The sequence below is a fragment of the Papio anubis genome, chromosome 20 (assembly GCF_008728515.1).
Source record: "Papio anubis isolate 15944 chromosome 20, Panubis1.0, whole genome shotgun sequence".
Lineage (NCBI taxonomy): Eukaryota > Metazoa > Chordata > Mammalia > Primates > Cercopithecidae > Papio > Papio anubis.
In genome coordinates, this window is record NC_044995.1 from 32881247 (window position 1) to 32899182 (window position 17936).

General features: G+C 55.0%; 1 protein-coding gene across 7 annotated transcripts in view; it reads left to right on the plus strand.

The window, feature by feature from the left end:
- Positions 1-17936, plus strand: part of LOC100997555 (myocyte-specific enhancer factor 2B) — a 38446-nt gene that overhangs the window by 1732 nt on the left and 18778 nt on the right. For 3 of the 7 annotated variants that reach the window (XM_031659730.1, XM_031659733.1, XM_003915214.4), the window contains exon 1: positions 9218-10433. Coding sequence is in view for 1 of the 7 variants with exons in the window: in XM_031659729.1 (XP_031515589.1) it covers positions 170-245 (76 nt within the window). In the remaining 6 variants the exon portion in view is untranslated. Of the gene's footprint in view, positions 1-169; positions 246-9217; positions 10494-17936 lie in introns of those variants that run through there. The other 4 variants (XM_031659732.1, XM_031659734.1, XM_031659729.1 and 1 more) reach the window with 3 other exon arrangements.

The window sequence follows — 17936 nt, forward strand, 5'->3', positions numbered from 1 at the left end:
AGCCACAGCACCTGGGCCACTCGCCCCACTTTTAAGGAGGATGCCCCAGAAGCTCAAGCCAAAGGTCTTCCGAGACCAGAGTGTCACCCAAACATGCACTCCAGCTAGCTGAGCAAGCCTTGTGGCCTCTGACCTTGGCCTCATGGATGCTGCACGTGTTTTGTTCCAGCCCGGAGGAACCATCCCCGCCCTCCTCAGCCTGATCCTGGAAGAGACTCAGGGCACCCCAGCCTCTGCCAACCGAGGTCAGTGCCGAGGGTAGCCACAAGCCTCTCTCTGCTCTGAACTAACCAACCCACCCGCTTGGCAGTCAGCCAGGCACCTACTTGTCTAACCACTTGGGGTTTCTCACTGGGCTTGTGGGATGGTTTTGGAGGTGGCAGGTGGAGGGGTGTCTGCGGGTCCAGAATGTTCCACCCTGCTGCTCAGGGACCATGTCAGCCCATCTTTCCCACTCTCTCTCCGCCACCTTCCTCTCTCTTTTCCAGGCCATAAGCCCTATGCCAGTCCCAGAGATTTCCACCCCCCAAGACAGAGAGGGGAGCCCACATTTCCTCTATCCTACCACATGCCAGCAGCCTGCTTTACCCATGCACAGTCTCTCAGGCAGAGCCCAGCATGGGCAATTACCCACCTATCTCAGGGACCTCCCCACCAATCCACTGCCTAACTGCTGTGTGACCGAGCAAATTAATCCCCCTCTCTGGTCTCTGCATTTCCTTTCTGTAAAGGTGGCTCATCAGGTGGCTGAGAGGGGGCAGGGCATAGTGACGGATGTGCTTTGGAGCAGTCAGCTATTGCTACATAACATAGCATCCAAAAACTTAGTGGTTTACAGCCCCAGTAATTAATCTACTCACTATTCTGCACTTTGGGCTGGGCTCAGCTAGGCGGTTCTGTTGCTCTCTCTGGGGCTCGCCCATGCGGTGCTCATGGGAGCTCAGCTGCAGCTGCATAGTCGGGGGCCCTTGACCAGGACTGCTGGCAGCAGGCGTCAGGTTTTCCTCGTGGCCTCCCCATCAGGCCAGCCTGGGTTTCTCCTGGTGGCTGGGAGCCAGGAGAGTAGCTTCCATGCAGAGTGCCGGTTTCACATTTGTGGGTGGCCCATCTGTTGAGGCCAGTCACGTGACCAGGCCCAGGATCAGATGGGAGAGGACCATACAAGTGCAGCGGGAGCTATGGGAGGCATGGCTGACCACGCTTAGAAAGTGTGGTGCCAGGAAAGATCTGATGTGTCACCATTCTATATCTGTGATGGGCAGATGCAGGCAGGTTGAAGGGGCCCCGGGGACTTATCAAGCCTCTGCCTGTTGGCCAGGCACTGTGATTGTCCTTGGTGCCATGGAAGCCTTCTCAGAGGTCGAGGGGAGGCAGGTGGAGACAAAGCCTCTGTACGCCTTTCAAGCTGTAGCCCCAGAGCCCAGAGGCAGCCGAATTCATGTGTCCAGTCAGAGAGCACTTAGTGGGCACTGCAGTCAATCAGAGAGCACTTAATGGACACCACAGGCAGCATGCATTTCTTGAGTACCTCTGGCAGTTGATGCACACTTCCTGAGCACCTGTTCATAGCAGGCTTAGCTCTGGGTGTGGGGTGGGGAGGAATCCCACAGGCTGAGGGGTGGCCTGGGAGCTTTCTGGGGGGCCTGAAGCAGGAGGGGCTGCCTGAGGGGGTCAACAGCCTACTGCCCTAAGCAGCCCTACCCATACCCCCAACCTAGCCTCTGTCTTCCCAGTCCCATCCCCCACACCCTGGTCACTCCTACTTTGTGCCTCAAGGTCACTGCCCATCTGCCCTCCTCACTCCCCAGCGTCTGCTGTTCCCTCCGCTGCTGCTCCCTGGCAGGATTGCTCTGTGTCTCATCCACCTTTGTCCCTGTGGAGTCCCTCTTCTCTCCCCAGAACCACCAGTTCCATGCCCCATCTCAGAGCCTTTCTTTTTTTCTTTCTTTCTTTCTTTTTTTTTTTTTTTTTTTTTTTTGAGATGGAGTCTTGCTCTGGTCACCCAGGCTGGAGGGCAGTGGCACGATCTTGGCTCACTGTAACTCTGCCTCTCAGGTTCAAGCGATTCTCCCACTTCAGCCTCCCGAGTAGCTGGGACTATAGGTTCCTGCCACCTCACCCGACGAGTTTTTGTATTTTTAGTAGAGACGGAATTTCACCATGTTGGTCAGGCAGGTCTTGAACTCCTGACTTCAGGTGATCTGCCCGCCTTGGCCTCCCAAAGTCCTAGGATTACAGGCATGAGCCACTGCACCTGGCCTCAGAGCCTTTCATTCCCACCTTTCCCCCAAAACTGCACCCCTTGGGGTCATCAGTGACCTTCACAGGGTCAAGTTATCCCCCTGCTCTCCAGTCCCAGGACCTTAAGCACTGCCCTCTTTTACAGAAGAGGAAACCAAGGCCCCGAGAGGTAAGGCAGCCAGCCCAGGGTCATCGCCCGTGCCCAGAAATGCCAGGATTCCCACCCAGACCTCTGACCACCAAGCTCCACCTTAGCCTGGCCCAGGTTCATCCCTCAGGTGCCGCCTCATGCCTTGAGTCTGCCTCTCTGACCACCCTGACCCTCGTCCCCGCTTGCCAGCCTGACCGAAGCTGGGCCAGGCAGAGACTGAAGACTGAATGAGTGCGGCCAGCACCCTCCTCCTGCGCCTGCCCCGAGCCTCCAGGCCCAGCCGTCAATGTTCCCAAAAGGAGCTTACTGCTCCTGGACTCTTACTGGCCCCCCATCGACCCTTGGACCAATAACTGCCATCAAAATAATCCTGATTATGCACCTACCAAGTCCCTGGCCCTGGGCTAAAGTCTTCACAGGGGTCATCTCATTTTATCCTCAGACAGCCCCCAAAAGCAGGTCTCACCCCCAAATACAGATGGACAAAGAGAGGCTCTGCCGGGCATGGTGGTGGGCACCTGTAATCCCAGCTACTCAGGAGGTTGAGGCATGAGAATCACTTGAACCCAGGAGGCAGAGGTTCCAGTGAGCCAAGATGGCGCCACTGCACTCCAGCCTGGGTGACAGAGCAAGACTTCGCACCCCCTGACCCCCGACCACCACAAAAAAAAAAAAAAAAAAGGCACAGTCAGAGAAGAGCAGACCCTGGCCTGGTTTGGTCCCAGCCCTGCCCGCCTCTGATGTGCTGTGTGACATAGGCCTGGCGCTGGCCCTCTCTGGGCCTCCCTCCCTCCCTTCCTTTCTTTCTTTTCTTTCTTTCACCTGGTGCTGGCCCTCTCTGAGTCCCCTCCCCTCCCCTCCTCTCCTCTCTTCTTCTTTTCCAGGATCTGGCTGTCACCCAGGCTGGAGTGCAGTGGCATGATCTCAGCTCACTGCAACCTCTGCCTCCTAGGCTCAAGTGATCCTCCTGTCTCAGCCTCCCAAGTAGCTGGGACTACAGGTGCACACCATCACCCCCAGCTAATTTTTCGTAGTTTTTGTAGAGATGGGGTTTCACCATGTTGGCTAGGCTGGTCTCAAACTCCTGAGCTCATGATCCTCCCACCTGAACCTCCCAAAGTGCTGGGATTATAGGCGTGAGCCACCGCACCCAGCCTTGGTTCTCCCTTTCTTCATCTGGATAAGGAAGGCTGGACTGTACCTTCTCTACAGGCTAAGCTGGACACTCGCATATCTGCCCTCCCAACCTGCATTCTGCCTCAAGCAGCGACGCCAACCCCAGGTTCAGGCCACATGGAGAGGCCACCCCTAGTTCCAGGGGTGGTGGTTGCACCTCGGCCTGGCCAATCAGAGCTGCTGTGTCCTAGGTTCCCAGTGATTGGTTCGAGATGGACACGTGACCCAATGAGAGGCCTTCCTGGGAGTTCTACCGGGAGCATCAGGAAGGTTGAGCTGGGTGGATGGGAACGGGGCAGGGACGAGGGGGTTCCAGGGGGGACCTGAGAACATTGCCTGGGGCTGTGGATCCAACTGTACCTGACATTAGCCAGTTTCATTTCTTCGGTTTCATGGACACCTGAATTATGATTTTTGCCAAAATGGCTTTGAGTCCGTTTCTGCTGCTGTTTGCAGAAGGGCCTGCACTGACCTCTGTGAATGCCAAGCCTGGGTGACCAGGCCTCCACAAGTTATGCATCTCCAAGGCCAGCTGTGTTACCCCAGAATCCCTTGTTCCAGTACAATGTATTAGGGAGGTCAGATAGAGTTGTTTGGGGTTGAGGCAGGTTCCAGTCCCACTACTCTGGGAGGGTCCCTCATCTTGGCACTATGGGGTGGTTGATGGAGATGGGTGGGAAGAGCAGGGGTGCCCCGAGGGAAGACAGAGGGCATCCTACTGGGACATCGGGCCTGTCAAGGTGTCTGAAGGCCTGGAAAGCGGGTTCAGCCCTACCTCTCCTCCTCCTAGGGCACACTGGGGGGCCTCTGCCATTATACCACCTCTCCACTGTCCCACTCAGCTTAGGAGTGAGGAGGAGCCTAAAGCCACCCCATTTAGGGCCCTGATTGGTATGTGGCCTCCAGAGTCCTTCTCCCTTCTTACTTGCTCTGAAGGCATCTCTCAATGTCCATCTGTCCTCCATGCCACCATTTATCCAGCAAACACTGATGGGTATTTGTGAGCTAGACAGTCCAGCACTGTCTTGCTCAGACCTTCAGGAGAAACTGGCAGCAGAATGGAATTATCGCCTGCCTCCCAGGACCTGCCTAGGAAGACTGGGGCACTAGGAGCTGGGGGTAAGGGAGGCAGGTGTGGGGGACCCCACCAGACCCTTCTAGGGCACTGAGTCACTCAACCTCTGGATGTGACCTCAACCAGCGACCAACAGTCATCTCTTTTTTTTTTTTTTTTTTTGAGATGGAGTCTCACTCTGTCTCCCAGGCTGGAGTGGAGTGGCGCAATCTCAGCTCACTATAACCTCTGCTGCCCGGGTTCAAGCCATTCTCCTACCTCAGCCTCCCATTCTCCTACCTCAGCCTCCCAAGTAGCTGGGATTATAGGCACCTGCCACTGCACCGGGCTCATTTTTGTAGTTTTAGTAGAGACGGGGTTTCACCATCTTGGCAAGCCTGGTCTTGAACTCCTGACCTCGTTTTCCAAAGTGCTGGGATTACAGGTGTGAGCCACCGCGCCCGGCCCAGTCATCTCTCTGAAAAGGAGTCTAGGCTGGGTGCAGTGGCGCTAGCTTGTAATCCCAGCACTTTGGGAAGTCAAGACTGGAGGAACCCCTTAGTTCAGGAGTTAGAGACCAGCCTGGGCAACATGGAGAGACCCTGTCTCTCTCTCTTAAAAAAAAAAAAAAAAAAAAAAAAAAGCCGAGAATGGTGGCTCACACCTGTAATCCCAGCTTTTTGGGAGTCTGAGGTGGGGAGATCACCTGAGGTCAGGAGTTCAAGACCAGCCTGACCAATATGGTGAAACCCTATCTCTACCAAAAATATAAAAAATTAGCCGGGTGTGGCGGTGCGCACCTGTAATCCCAGTTACTTGGGAAACTGAGGCAGGAGAATCGCTTGAACCCGGGAGGCGGAGGTTGCAGTGAACCGAACCGAGATGGAGCCACTGCACTCCAGCCTGGGTGACAGAGTAAGACTCTGTCTCAAAAAATAATAATAAATAAATAAAAGGGGTCTGATCAGGACTCTGGGTTTTCAGACAGCTCGTAACCCCAAGTCCCAGGGTTTGTGGGGGCGCTGGTTAATTCGCATCTCATTTGAATGCTCCGTAGTCCTTTTTGCCTGGAGGGCGCCCCCGCCCCCTCTAGCCGCCAGGGGGCGCAAGAGGCAAAGCGTTGGCGGGAAGCTCGGCCTCCAAGCGGTCATTGTCTGCAGTCCTGGCTGGCCCCGGTGGGCACACTGTGACCCTCCACACTTTTTCACTCTATATGCTGTCGCTTCCATTTTTCAGAGAGCAAACAGGTTCTGAGAGGCCAGAGGGCTCTGAGAACAAGAGCTCGCAGCCTCCGTTGTCAGGGTGGAGGGCAAGGGCGCTCCTAGAGCTCCCTCAATAGCATTTACTGGCCAGGCGCTGTGGCTCACACCTGTAATCCCAGCGCTTTTGGGAAGCCGAGGTGGGCGGATCACTTGACGTCAGGAGTTGGAGACCAGCCTGGCCAACATGGTGAAACCTCGTCTCTACTGAAAATATAAAAATTAGCTGGGTGTGGTGCCCACCTGTAATCCCGCTTACTCTGGAGGCTGAGGCAGGAGAATCGCTTGAGCCCGGGAGGTTGCAGTGAGCCGAGATCACGCCACTGCACTCCAGCCTGGGCGACAGAGGTAGACTCCATTTCAAAAACGACCAGCTGGGCACGGTGGGTCACACCTGTAATCCCAGCACTTTGGGAGCCCAAGGCGGGTAGATCACGAGGTCAGGTGATCAAGACCATTCTGGTCAACATGATGAAACCCTATCTCTACTAAAAATACAAAAATTATCTGGGTCTGGTGGTGCACACCTGTAATCCTAGCTACTTGGTAGGTTGAGGCAGGAGAATGGCTTGAACCCAGGAGGCGGAGGTTGTGCCACTGCACTCCAGCCTGGCTACAGAGCAAGACTCTGTCTCAAAAAAAAAAAAAAAAAGCATTTACTTCCGGCAGAACTCCAGAGATGGGTGGGCAGCTAGAAGAGACACCTCTCTGTGCCATGGGGCATCCAAACAAGAGTGTAGCGCTCCCGAGGCTGGAGATCACCAAGAAAGGATCCCAACCCTGATCTGCAGATGGGGTAAAAGGAGACCCATGGAGGGCAGCGACCTGCCCCCTGCTTCATCCACAGTGGTCAGGACAAGAATCAGACTTCTGCTGGGTTTTTGTCCTTAGCCCTTGGTCTGAGTCCTTGTTTTTATTTCAGACCTGCTCTGGGTTCCTGGAGAGTCCTGCACACTCAGGACCCTGGAAAGCCTTTTTTTTTTTTTTTTTTAAAGCCCTATTGTATCCCTGAACAAGGCTTCTGGATGCCCCAGGCTTATCCCCCACTCCCTTTCACTGCTTAGACCTTCTTTGAGATTCTCCAGTTCTTCAAGAAACCCATGGAGACTGTGCGCAATGGCTCACACCCGTAATCCCAGCGCTTTTGGAGGCCAAGGCAGGAGGATCGCTTGAGCCCAGGAGTTCGAGACCAGCCTGGGCAGCAAGTGAGACACCCGGTGCACCTCAAAAAATATTAAAAAATCAGCCCGGTGTGGTGGTGCGTTCCTGTGGTCCCAGCTACTTGGGAGGTGGAATCAAGAGGATCACTTGAGCCCAGGAGTTCAAGGCTGCAGTGAGCCATGATTGCACCACTGCACTCCAGCCTGGGCAACAGAGCAACTCTGTCTCTAAAAAACAAAAAGAAAAACCCATGGAGACACCCCTTTGGTGCCACCATGTACTGGGCTGGGGCCTAAGGAACCCCCAGGCTGGGGGAGACAGAACCAGCCACACACTCCACCCTGCCCTCTGGATCAGTGCTAAGCTGGAAGCAAGGATGGGGAGGTGGAAGGATCCTAAATGGTAAGAGGATAGGAAGGCTTTTGGAGGAGGGAACATTGTAGGTGGACCTTGAGGGCTCCTCTTGGCTCACTGCAACCTCCACCTCCCGGGTTCTAGCGATTCTCCTGCCTCAGCCTCCTGAATAGCTGGAATTACAGGCATGTGCCACCATGCCTGGCTAATTTTTGTATTTTTAGGAGAGATGCGGTTTTGCCATGCTGGCCAGGTCCATCTCGAACTCCTGGCCTGAAGTGATCCACCCACCTTGGCCTCCCAAAATACTGGGATCATAGGCATGAGCCACCACGCCCAGCCTATCCACACTTGTCACATGAGTAAGGAGGCCCCAAGGGGTGCAGTGACCATCCTGAGGTCACACAGTGAGTGGGCGGCACAGCTGGGATGGGGACTCGGTGTTCTTTAACCTCGGGGGCCCTCCCTACCCACTGGGCCATACATCCTTGCCACGGAAGGTCCTTCAAAGCCTTCCCCTGGGAGAGGGGAGAGAATCTGGAGGAGGGAGAGTGGGGACAGCTTCTTCACCTCCCCAAGCCTCCCACCCCAGCCTTCTCCTCCATTCCCCACCCACCGCCTCCCCCATCTCCCAGACCCCCTTCCCAGGTCACCCTTCTCCCTCGCCACCCACTCTGGCCCCTTCTATCCCTTCCTCCTCACAACCTTCCCCTCTACTCTCCAGCTCTTACCCTAGCAGCTAAGGGTGTCCCTTCATCTGAGAAGAATGAGGTTAAGACTCTTGGGGGCCCTGCTAGGGGACACAATTAGTGGTTGGGGACGGTATAGGATAGGAACAGAGGCAAAAGGACAGGGGACAGACTATGAACAACAAGATGGTGCCCACCAGAAGAAGGGGGCTGGGAAGTCGGGGTGCATGAGGGCCAGCCCCAGCCAGCTTCGCTCTGCCGGGCTAGCCCTTCCCCCAGAGCTGGCCCAGCTGCCGGCCTCACGTAACCAGAGCCTGCCTGTTGCATCAGAGGCGGGCGGGCGGCCTCGGGTAAACAGAGCAGCCCTCCGGGGGCCCAGGGCTCCCCAGCCACCGCCACACTCCCCAAGCCTTGTTCTGCACCATGGAGTGGAGGCAGAAGCCCCCAGCCTGGCCCAGGCCCTGGTGTGTCCTTAGGACACCTGAGTGTGTGGCACTGGGCACTGGATGGGGACAGGAAGGACTCCCTGATAACACAGTGTGAACTCTATAGTTTTTATGTCCAAAGAAAAGTTATGCTCAGACTAGAGGCCCACACTGCCCATGTCACAGATGGGTAAACTGAGGGGTGGGGAGAGACACGAGCCTCCCAGGCACCCTGTTCCCTGTCTCAGTGTCCCCCACACTCCAGCATCTGCCACATGCCTCAACCTGAGTTTAGGGGACCAGTCCCTCTCTTCTCTGGAGGAGATGGACACCAGGCAGCTTTGCAGCCCCCCTGCTCTCCACCTGTATCTGCCCCTCCTCTTCACCCCCGCCCCCTGTTCTGGCTTCACCTTCCTCATCTCCCCCGGCTAGAGAATGTTCTGTGCTCTTCTTCCTCTGCACTTTTGCAAGTGCTTTTCCCTCTTGAAAAAGCCCTTCTCAGGTCTGGTGTAGTGGCTCACACCTGTAATCTCAGCACTTTGGGAGGCCGAGGAAGAAGGATCTCAAGCCCAGGAGTTTGGGACCAGCCTGGGCAACATAATACATCCTCTCTACAAAAAAAATTAGCTGGGCTTGGTGGTGGTGTGCCTGTAGTTCCAGCTTCTGGGGAGGTTGAGTTGGGAGGATTGCTTCAGCCCAGGAGGTCGAGGCTGCAGTGAGCTATGATCATGCCACTGCACTCCAGCCTGGGCAACAGAGTGAGATCCTGCCTTGAAAGAAAACACAAGAAAAACCTTTCTCCTAGTGGCAAACTCCTACACATACTTGAAAGCCCAGCACAAATGCCCCCTCTTCTGAGAAACCCTAACTCCTCTGGCACAGCGCTTGCCCCAATTCTGGCCTGTCCCAGCCTCCCATCCCTCCCTCTGGCCCAAGACTGACCCCACAGGGCTAGGGGAGTGCATGGATCCCCTCCCTGCCTCAGACCCGGGTGGGGGGGGGGTGGTGCCCAGCCCAGAGCCATCTTTATCCTGTAATTCTTTTCACATTGATACATTCACCAACCTCCGCTCTGATCTTCATGTGGGTCTGGCCTGTGCTGGAATCCCAGGGGAAGGGGTAGATTTAGAGGTCTGGGCTAGGGTCCAATCTGGAAGGCTTCTCACAACTGACCTTTGAAGTTTAGAAAACAGCCTCTAGCGGGAAGAGGGAGGGAGAGGGGCGCGGTTGGTGGAAGCACTGTGGTTGTCTTGGACTGTGGAGAGGCAGGCGGAGCGGGGTTGAGGGACCAGTAGCTGCGGAGGGTCTGTCACTCCCTGTGGGGGCACGTATCTGGCCCCGGGAGGCACAGTTGAGTGAGGCCACACAGGCGACCCCAGAGCCCCGTCTTGCAGTCTTTCCATTCTAGTGAGCGCGAAGGTCAGCGTTGCCTGCGAGAAGGGCTTGGTTCCTCGGGTCGACGGGGTCCGGGATCGGAGTTCTATTTCGCTCAGGATGGAATTAATCCAGGCAAGTTGGGCCGAGTTAGGAACAGGTTTAGAATTAGGGTTAGGGTCACAGTAGGGTCAGGGGTCGGCAGTAAGGTCAAGGGCGCCCAGTGAGGGCGGGGAAAGCCTGGCCAGTCTGATCCAGACCCCTCCCTTCGTCCTGCTTCTTCCTTATCCGCGCCCCCACCCCTGGCGCCCCAGCATCCTTTCGCGTCTGAGTCCCAGGCCCATGAACTCCCGGGGCGGGGCCACGCCCGAGTGCCCGCCCATCGCCGCCTCCAGGGTGACGCCCTCTATGCAAATAAGCCCGTCACGCCCAATCAGCTCCCGGGGGCAGGGCCGCCCGCTCCCAAGGCACCTGCGGCCGCGGGCCCCTGATCTTCGTGCAGCCGCCGCGGGTCCGTGCGCCCAGCGTCCCAGGGCTCAGGCCGAGCAGGTGCGTGTCATATCGGGTTGAGGCTCCTGCGGTGTCCTCTGAATGGCTTCTGCGGGCTAGGTGGGTTTTGGAGGTCCGCGTGTACTGCTGGGCGTCCCAGGGTGGGGTGTGTGTCTAAAGGGGTGTGTGTCGTGGGGTTGTGAGTCCCGGAGGTTGTGGTAGGAGGGAGTTGTGTCTCCAAGGGGTGTGTATCTGAGGTGTATGGGTCTGGAAGTTGTGTGTCCAAGGGCTCTGCGTCTGAGGTTTGGTGTGAGTCGGGGAGTTGGAGAGTTAGCTGTGTGTCCAAAATCGTGATGCAGGGAGGCCCTATTATGTGTCTGTGAGCTCTATGATGTGGCATGCGATGTCCCTCTCTCCTGATGTGCACTCCTTTAGCATTAGCGCGTCCCCTGCGCACAACCCTATGCCTTCCTTCTGTGGGTGTACACTCGTTTGTCACAGCAGGACGGTAGGCATAAACCTTGGAATGGGGGAGCAACAGCTGCCTGGGCCAACCCTCCTCCCTCTGCCTCAATGACTGTACCTGGGACTTGGGTACAGGAACAAGAGTCACATCCCCGTGTGGTTGTTAGCACACGACAAGGTGGTGGCAGCATTACTTTCATGGTCACAGTCCTCACTCCCTGTCTCTTTTGAGGTCCAGGGCTGCAGATATGGGCGACCTGGGTCCCTGGCCACCCTAACCCCTAGTTGCAGACCCAATTAGTCAGAAATAGCTGGCCGAGCACCGTGGCTTATGCCTGTAATCCCAGCACTTTGGGAGGCTGAGGCAGGAGGATCACTTGAGCCCAGTAGTTTGAAACCAGCCTGGGCGACATAGCTAGACCCCCATCTTTTTTTCTTTTTTTCTTTCTTTCTCTTTTTCTTTCTTTCTCTCTCTCTCTCTCCTCTTTTTTGAGATAGGGTCTCATTCTGTCGCCCAGCCTAGAGTACAGTGGTGATCTTGACTCACTGCAACCTATACCTCCCAGACTCAAACGATTCTCCTCCCTCAGCCTTCCCAGTAGCTGGGATTACAGGCATGTGCTACCACTGCCTGGCTAGTTTTTGTATTTTTAGTAGAGATGGGATTTCACCATGTTGGCTAGGCTGGTCTTGAACTCCTGACCTCAAATGATTCACCCGCCTCAACCTCCCAAAGTGCTGGGATTACAGGCGTGAGCCCCTGAACCCAGCTTAAAATTTTTTTTTTTTTTTTTGAGACGGAATCTCACTCAGTCACCCAGGCTGCAGTGCAGTGGCTCAATCTTGGCTCACTGCAACCTCTAACTCCCGGGTTCAAGTGATTGATTCTTTGCCTCAGCCTCCCGAGTAGCTGGGACTACAAGCATGTGCCACCATGATCAGCTAATTTTCACCATGTTGGCCAGGCTGGTCTCATGTGATCTGCCCGCTTCGGCCTCTCAAAGTGTTGGGATTACAGGAGTGAGCCACCGTGTCCGTCCAAAAAAAAATTTTTTTTAATTAGGCAGGTGTGGTGGCTTACGTGTATAGTCCCAGCTATTCGGGAGGCTGAGGCAGGAGGATCACTTGAGCCGAGGAGTTCGAGTCTGCAGTGAGCTATGACTGAGCTAGTGCACTCCAGCCTGGGTGACAGAGCAAGATCCTGTCTCTAAAAAAATAAAAATAAAAATAAAGAAAAGAAACAAACAAAAAAAATGGCCAGGTACGGTGGCTCACACCTGTAATCCAAGCACTTTGGGAGGCTGGGGTGGGGGAGCAGGGCGGATCACCTGAGGTCAGGAGTTCGAGACCAGCCTGACCAACATGGAGAAACCCCGTCTCTACTAAAAATACAAAATTAGCCGGCCATGATGGTACACGCCTGTAATCCCAGCTACTCAGGAGCCTGAGGCAGGAGGATCGCTTCAACCCGGGAGGTGGAGGCTGCAGTGAGCCAAGATCACGCCATTGCACTCCAGCCTGGGCAACAAGAGCAAAACTCCGTCTCAAAAAAAGAAAAAGAAAAAGAAACAAAAAAATAATAAAGGCCTCAGACTAGCCTGGCCAAGAATCATCCCTGGGAAAGGGTAGGGCCCCTGGACCTTGGGCATTAGGGACAAGAACTCTCAGACTCTTGGAGTGAAGGAAACTGGATACAAAAATCTATTTCGACTTCGGAGGACCAGTGTCTGAGGACTGATTTCCAGAGGTGAAAGGGGCTTTCTAAAAAGGCAGGCTTGTTCCCTCATGTCTCCTGCCTGTTGTGCGGTAAAGAGGGAAGCTTGGCCTCCAGCAGACAGAATTTCAGGACATTTAGGATCTTGGGGTATCACCTGAGAGAGCAGGAAGCTGGTTTGCAGGAGGGAAGGCTGAGGTCAGGTAGTAACACTAGGCCCCTCAGAAAAAGGATGGAGCTCAAGGCCATGCCTCAGCCCCCGAAGAGAACAGAGGCCGGGGGCGCAGGGCCCAGCTTCCTCTCCCTCCTCTCTGTGTGACCCCCCAACAGGTGGCTGCCCCTCTCTGAACTTTGTGGCCGCTCCTGTGAGCCGAGCAAGTTGAACCCAGTCTTGGCTTTCCCATCCCAACGAACGATTTATTTGGTTAAACTATGGCCCAACCAGGTGGACATCTGGAAAATGCAAATGAAGAAGGGAAGACGAATTAAAAACATTTGTTCACCGCAACTTGGGTGCAATGAGTGTAGACATGCTGGGTGTTTGGCCTTCTGGAAGAGGTGTTTTTTTGTTTTATTTCTTTCTTTTGGTTTTTGAGACAGCATCTTGCTCTGTTGCCCAGGCTAGAGTAAAATGGTGTGATCTTGGCTCGCTGCAACCTCCACATCCTGAGCTCAAGTGATCCTCCCGCCTCAGCCTCCTGAGGAGCTAGGAATACATGCTCACACCAGCACACCCAGCTAATTTTTTTTTTTTTTTTTTTTTTTTGAGACAGAGTCTTACTCTGTTGCCCAGGCTGGAGTGCAGTGGCACAATCTCAGCTCACTGCAACCTCCGCCTCCCAGGTTCAGGCGATTCTTCTACCTTAGCCTCCTGAGTAGCTGGAATTACAGGTGCGTGCCACCATTCCCGGCTAATGTTTGTATGTTAGTAGAGACAGGGTTTCACCATGTTGGTCAGGCTGGTCTCAAACTCCTGGTCTCAGGTGATCCACCCGCCTTGGCCTCCCAAAGTGCTGGGATTAAAGGAGTGAGCCACCGTGCCCGGCCTGTGCCCAGCTAATTAAAAATAAATAAATAAAGATGGGGTCTTGTCATGTTGCCCAGGCTGGTCTTGAATTCCTGTACTCAAACAATCCACACACCTTGGCCTCCCAAAGTTGTGGGATTATAGGCGTGAGCCACCGCACCTGGCCCACTTTTATTTATTTATTTATTTATTTATTTCTAGAGACAAGGTCTCCCTATGTTGCCCAGGCTGGTCTTGAACTTGGCTCAAGCAATCAGCCCAACTCGGCCTCCCAAAGTGCTGGGATTAGAGGCATGAGCCACCACTCCCTGCCCCCTTCTGGAAGATTCGAGGCACAGAGTGGTCTGGAGACAGACTGTCTTTCTGTCTTTCTTTCCTTGAGTGTTGCAATCACAGCTCCCTGTGACCTTGAACTCCTGGGCTCAAGTGATCTTGTCACCTCAGCGCTACCATGACTAGCTTTTTTTTGAGTCGGAGTTTCGCTCTGTTGAGGCTGGAGGGCAGTGGTGTGATCTTGGCTCACTGCAAACTCCGCCTCCGGTTCACGCCATTCTCCTGCCTCAGCCTCCAAGTAGCTGGGACTACAGGCCTGCAACCACTCGGGCTAATTTTGTATTTCTAGTAGAGACAGGATTTCACCATGTTAGCTGTGGATGGTCTCATCTCCCTGACCTTTATGATCCGCCTCACCAGTCTCCCCAGATTACAGGCGTGGAGCAACCACTCTGGCCTCTCTTTTTCTTTTCTTTTTGTTGAGACAGAGTCTCTTTTGTCGCCCAGACTGGAGTGCAGTGGCTGGATCTCAGCTCACTGCAGCTCCTCCGCCTCCCAGGTTCACTTATTCTCTGCCTCAGCCTCCCAGTAGCTGGGACTACAGGGACGCCTTTCACCGGGGCCTCCGGCTAGAGCTTTTTGTATTTTGCAGAGACGGGGTTTCACTGTACGGGGCCATAGGATGGTCTCGACCTCCTGACCTTTGTGATCCTGCCTGCCTCGGCCTCCCAAAGTGCTGGGATTACAGGCTTGAGCCACTGCGCCCGGCCTTTTTTTTTTTAAGTAGAGATGGGGTCTCCCTATGTTGCCCAGGCTGGTCTTAAACTCCTGGGCTCAAATGGTCCTCCCGCCTCGGCCTCCCAAAGTGCTGGGATTACAGGCATGAGCCCAGCCAGATGCCATTTTCCTGAGAAGATTTAGAATGTGTCTGGGATCAGTTTTGGGTTCAGGGAACTCGCCCCAGCCCCGGCCTGTGAATCCCCATGGGGTAGGCAAGGAAGTTAAATCCCGTTTCTCCGCCTCCAAAGGGCCTCTCTGGGGCTGCATCTTGGGGACTTGTGTGGTTACCCTGATACCCTGGGGCCCAGGATTGAGTTTGCTGGACACTGTGATGGTGATTCTGGGCTGGACAGGCCCAGGCCCACTTCCCAGCCTGGGTGGGGGTGGTGAGATTGAGGTGTCACATGATGGCCCCGGGGTGCAGCCCAGGATTGGGTGGGGATCTGGGGGTCTCACCATGTGGCCCTGGAAGAAGCCTGCCGAATCCTGTGTAAAACAGGGCAACTATCTCTGCTTCCCTGGGGTGTCTGGGGGTCAGGCAGGTCTTATATGTAAATGAGGTGGGGTGTGGGCCCGGGGAAGACAGTAAGGGCTCAATAACAGAAGGTCCCATCTGGGCTGTGATCAAGCGGAGGTGTTTGTGAGCCCATCCAGGCCCCTTTCCTCTCCGCCCTCTGCCAGGTGCTGTTTCCCTCCAAGCCCAGGTTCACCCAAGGTCAAGGTGGGGCGTGAGGAAGGGAGAAATGGAGGTGGATGGTAATAAGAGTCATGGCTACTGTGGGCATGGGCCTGCCTTGCCCACTGTTCCAACCTGCAGCCTGTGCCTGGTGCAAGCCCTATCATCCCTAGCTGGATGCTGGCCTGGCTTCCTGCTCCAACAGGCCTTTTCTCCATGGACACCACAGGGTCTTCTGAAAATTCCGAATCAGACCGCAGTCCTCCCCTCCTCACACACCTTCCATGGCTCCCTCTTGCTCTACGTCCACCCTCTTTCTGTCTCCCAATGCCTCTCTGACCTTCTCTGTCTCCAGCCACCCCTTGCTCACTCCACCCTAGCTGCATGGGATTTGCCTGCTCCTGGAACCCACCTGTTTAGCACAATCCCACCTCAGGGCCTTTGCACCTGCCATTGTGTCCACCAGGCAGGCTGGCTCCCATCTCCCTGAGACACCTCAGAGGCAGGGTCTTGCTCTGTCACCCAGGCTGGAGTGCAGTGGTGCGATCTCGGCTCACTGCAATCTCCGCCTCCTGGGTTCAAGCAATTTTCATACCTCAGCCTCCTGAGTAACTGGGACTGCAGGTGTGGCGCCCCTACACATCACCACCCTGTGGCTGGTGTCCTGTCCTCCTCAAGACCACTCCTCTTCAGAGAAGCCCTCCTGGACCCTCTGTCCAAAGTAGCTCTCCCCCTGCCCCACCCTCCACTGCCTCCCCCTGTTGAATTTCTTCCTTGAAGTCCTTCTTCCCAGATACAGTTATGTGGCCGCTGTTGCCTCCCCCATCAGACTGGGTGATGGGGGAGACCTTGCTGTGCCCACCCCCTGCTCCTGCATCCCCGGCACCTGATGGGCTCCCAAACATTTCTGCGGGAAGATATTGGGGGCTGACAATGTCCTAAAGCCCCATCTCAGGGTCCCTGCTGGCTGCATCTTGGGGCTGCCGGGCTGTGTGGGCAGAGTCCTTTCTGCCCAGTGCTGACAGATGTGCTAATTTCCCAAGCAGGGAGGCTGGGGCATCTGGGGATACATTTCCGAGGCCCCACAGGGAGAGCTTTCTCTGGAACAAAGAGAGGAAAACCTTCGGCTGTCCCTGCGGCCACTACTGTGGCTCAGGGGACATCACTGGGGGCCTGAGAGAGCCTTGGACTCTAGCCTGCATGGGACAGCAGGGTCAAATTCAGAGTGTGGGGCCTCTCTTGGCTCCATGGGCTGGGTGACCTCTGACTCCCAGGTTCAAGTGATTCTCCTGCCTCAGCTTCCTGAGTAGCTGGGACTACAGGCGCCCACCATCATGCCCGGCTAATTTTTGTATTTTCAGTAGAGATGGGATTTCACTATGTTGGCCAGGCTGGTCTCAAACTCCTGACCTCAAGTGATCTGCCCACCTCGGCCTCCCAAAGTAGTGGGATTACAGGCGTGAGCCACCACACCCGGCCTGGAACAGGACTTCTTGGCCAGGTGAGAGTGCCTGTGCCAGGTCAGGTTTGCCATGGATGGTCACCTGGACATGGTTTTCTCCCAAGCTGGGCAGTGGGACATTCAGAGGGTCAGTTCCTTGGCCTGAGAGGAGCATCAGCACTGTCCAATTGACTGTTTTGCTGTGAAGGTTGTTTAGAGGAGGGGCCACAAACTGGCAGCCTGTGGGCCGGATGGGGCCTTAAATTTGTTGTGTGGACCATGAGGTGTTTCAATGAGAAGTGAGTAAGTAGGGCCAGGCTCACACCTGTAATCCCAGCACTTTGGGAGGCCGAGGTGGGCGAATCATCTGAGGTCAGGAGTTCGAGACCATTCTGACCAACATGGAGAAACCTCGTCTACTAAAAATACAAAATTAGCTGGGCATGGTGGGGGCGTGCCTGTCATCCCAGCTATTAGGGAGGCTGAGGCAGGAGAATTGCTTGAACCTGGGAGGCAGAGGTTGCGGTGAGCTGAGATCACGCCATTGCACTCCAGCCTGGGCAACAAGAGCGAAACCCATCTCAAGAAAAAAACAAGTAGTTGCTGGGTGTGGTGGCTCACTTCTATAATCCCAGAACTTTGGGAGGCCAAGGCCGGCAGATTGCTTGAGCTCAGGAGTTCAAACCAGCCTGGGCAACCTAGTGAGACCCTGTCTCTACAAAAAATAAGATGTCAAAAAATCAGAAAATTAGCCACGTGGAGGGGCAGGCGCCTGCAGTCCCAGCTACTCAGGAGGCTGAGGCAGGAGATTGGCTTGAACCTGGGAGGCGGAAGTTGCAGTGAGCCCAGATTGTGCCATTAAACTCTAGTCTGGGTGACAGACTCAGACTCAAAAAAAGAAAAAAGAAAAACAGAAAACTGAGTAAGTTGTCAGTGTTGCTTCTGTTTGTGAAGCAGTTGTTTGCTCATTGATTCAAAGAAGGGTGACTGAGGGCCTTCTATGTACTAGGCGCTGGGGAGCCCGGCAGGACGAGATGCTCATCAAAGAAAGCAATAAAGAAACACACACCAAAAAATCTGATAGGCCTGGGTGCTGCAGAAAGAGTTGAATTTGGCCGGGCGTGGTGGCTTACACCTGTAATCCCAGCACTATGGGAGACCAAGGCAGGAGGATCACTTGAGGCCAG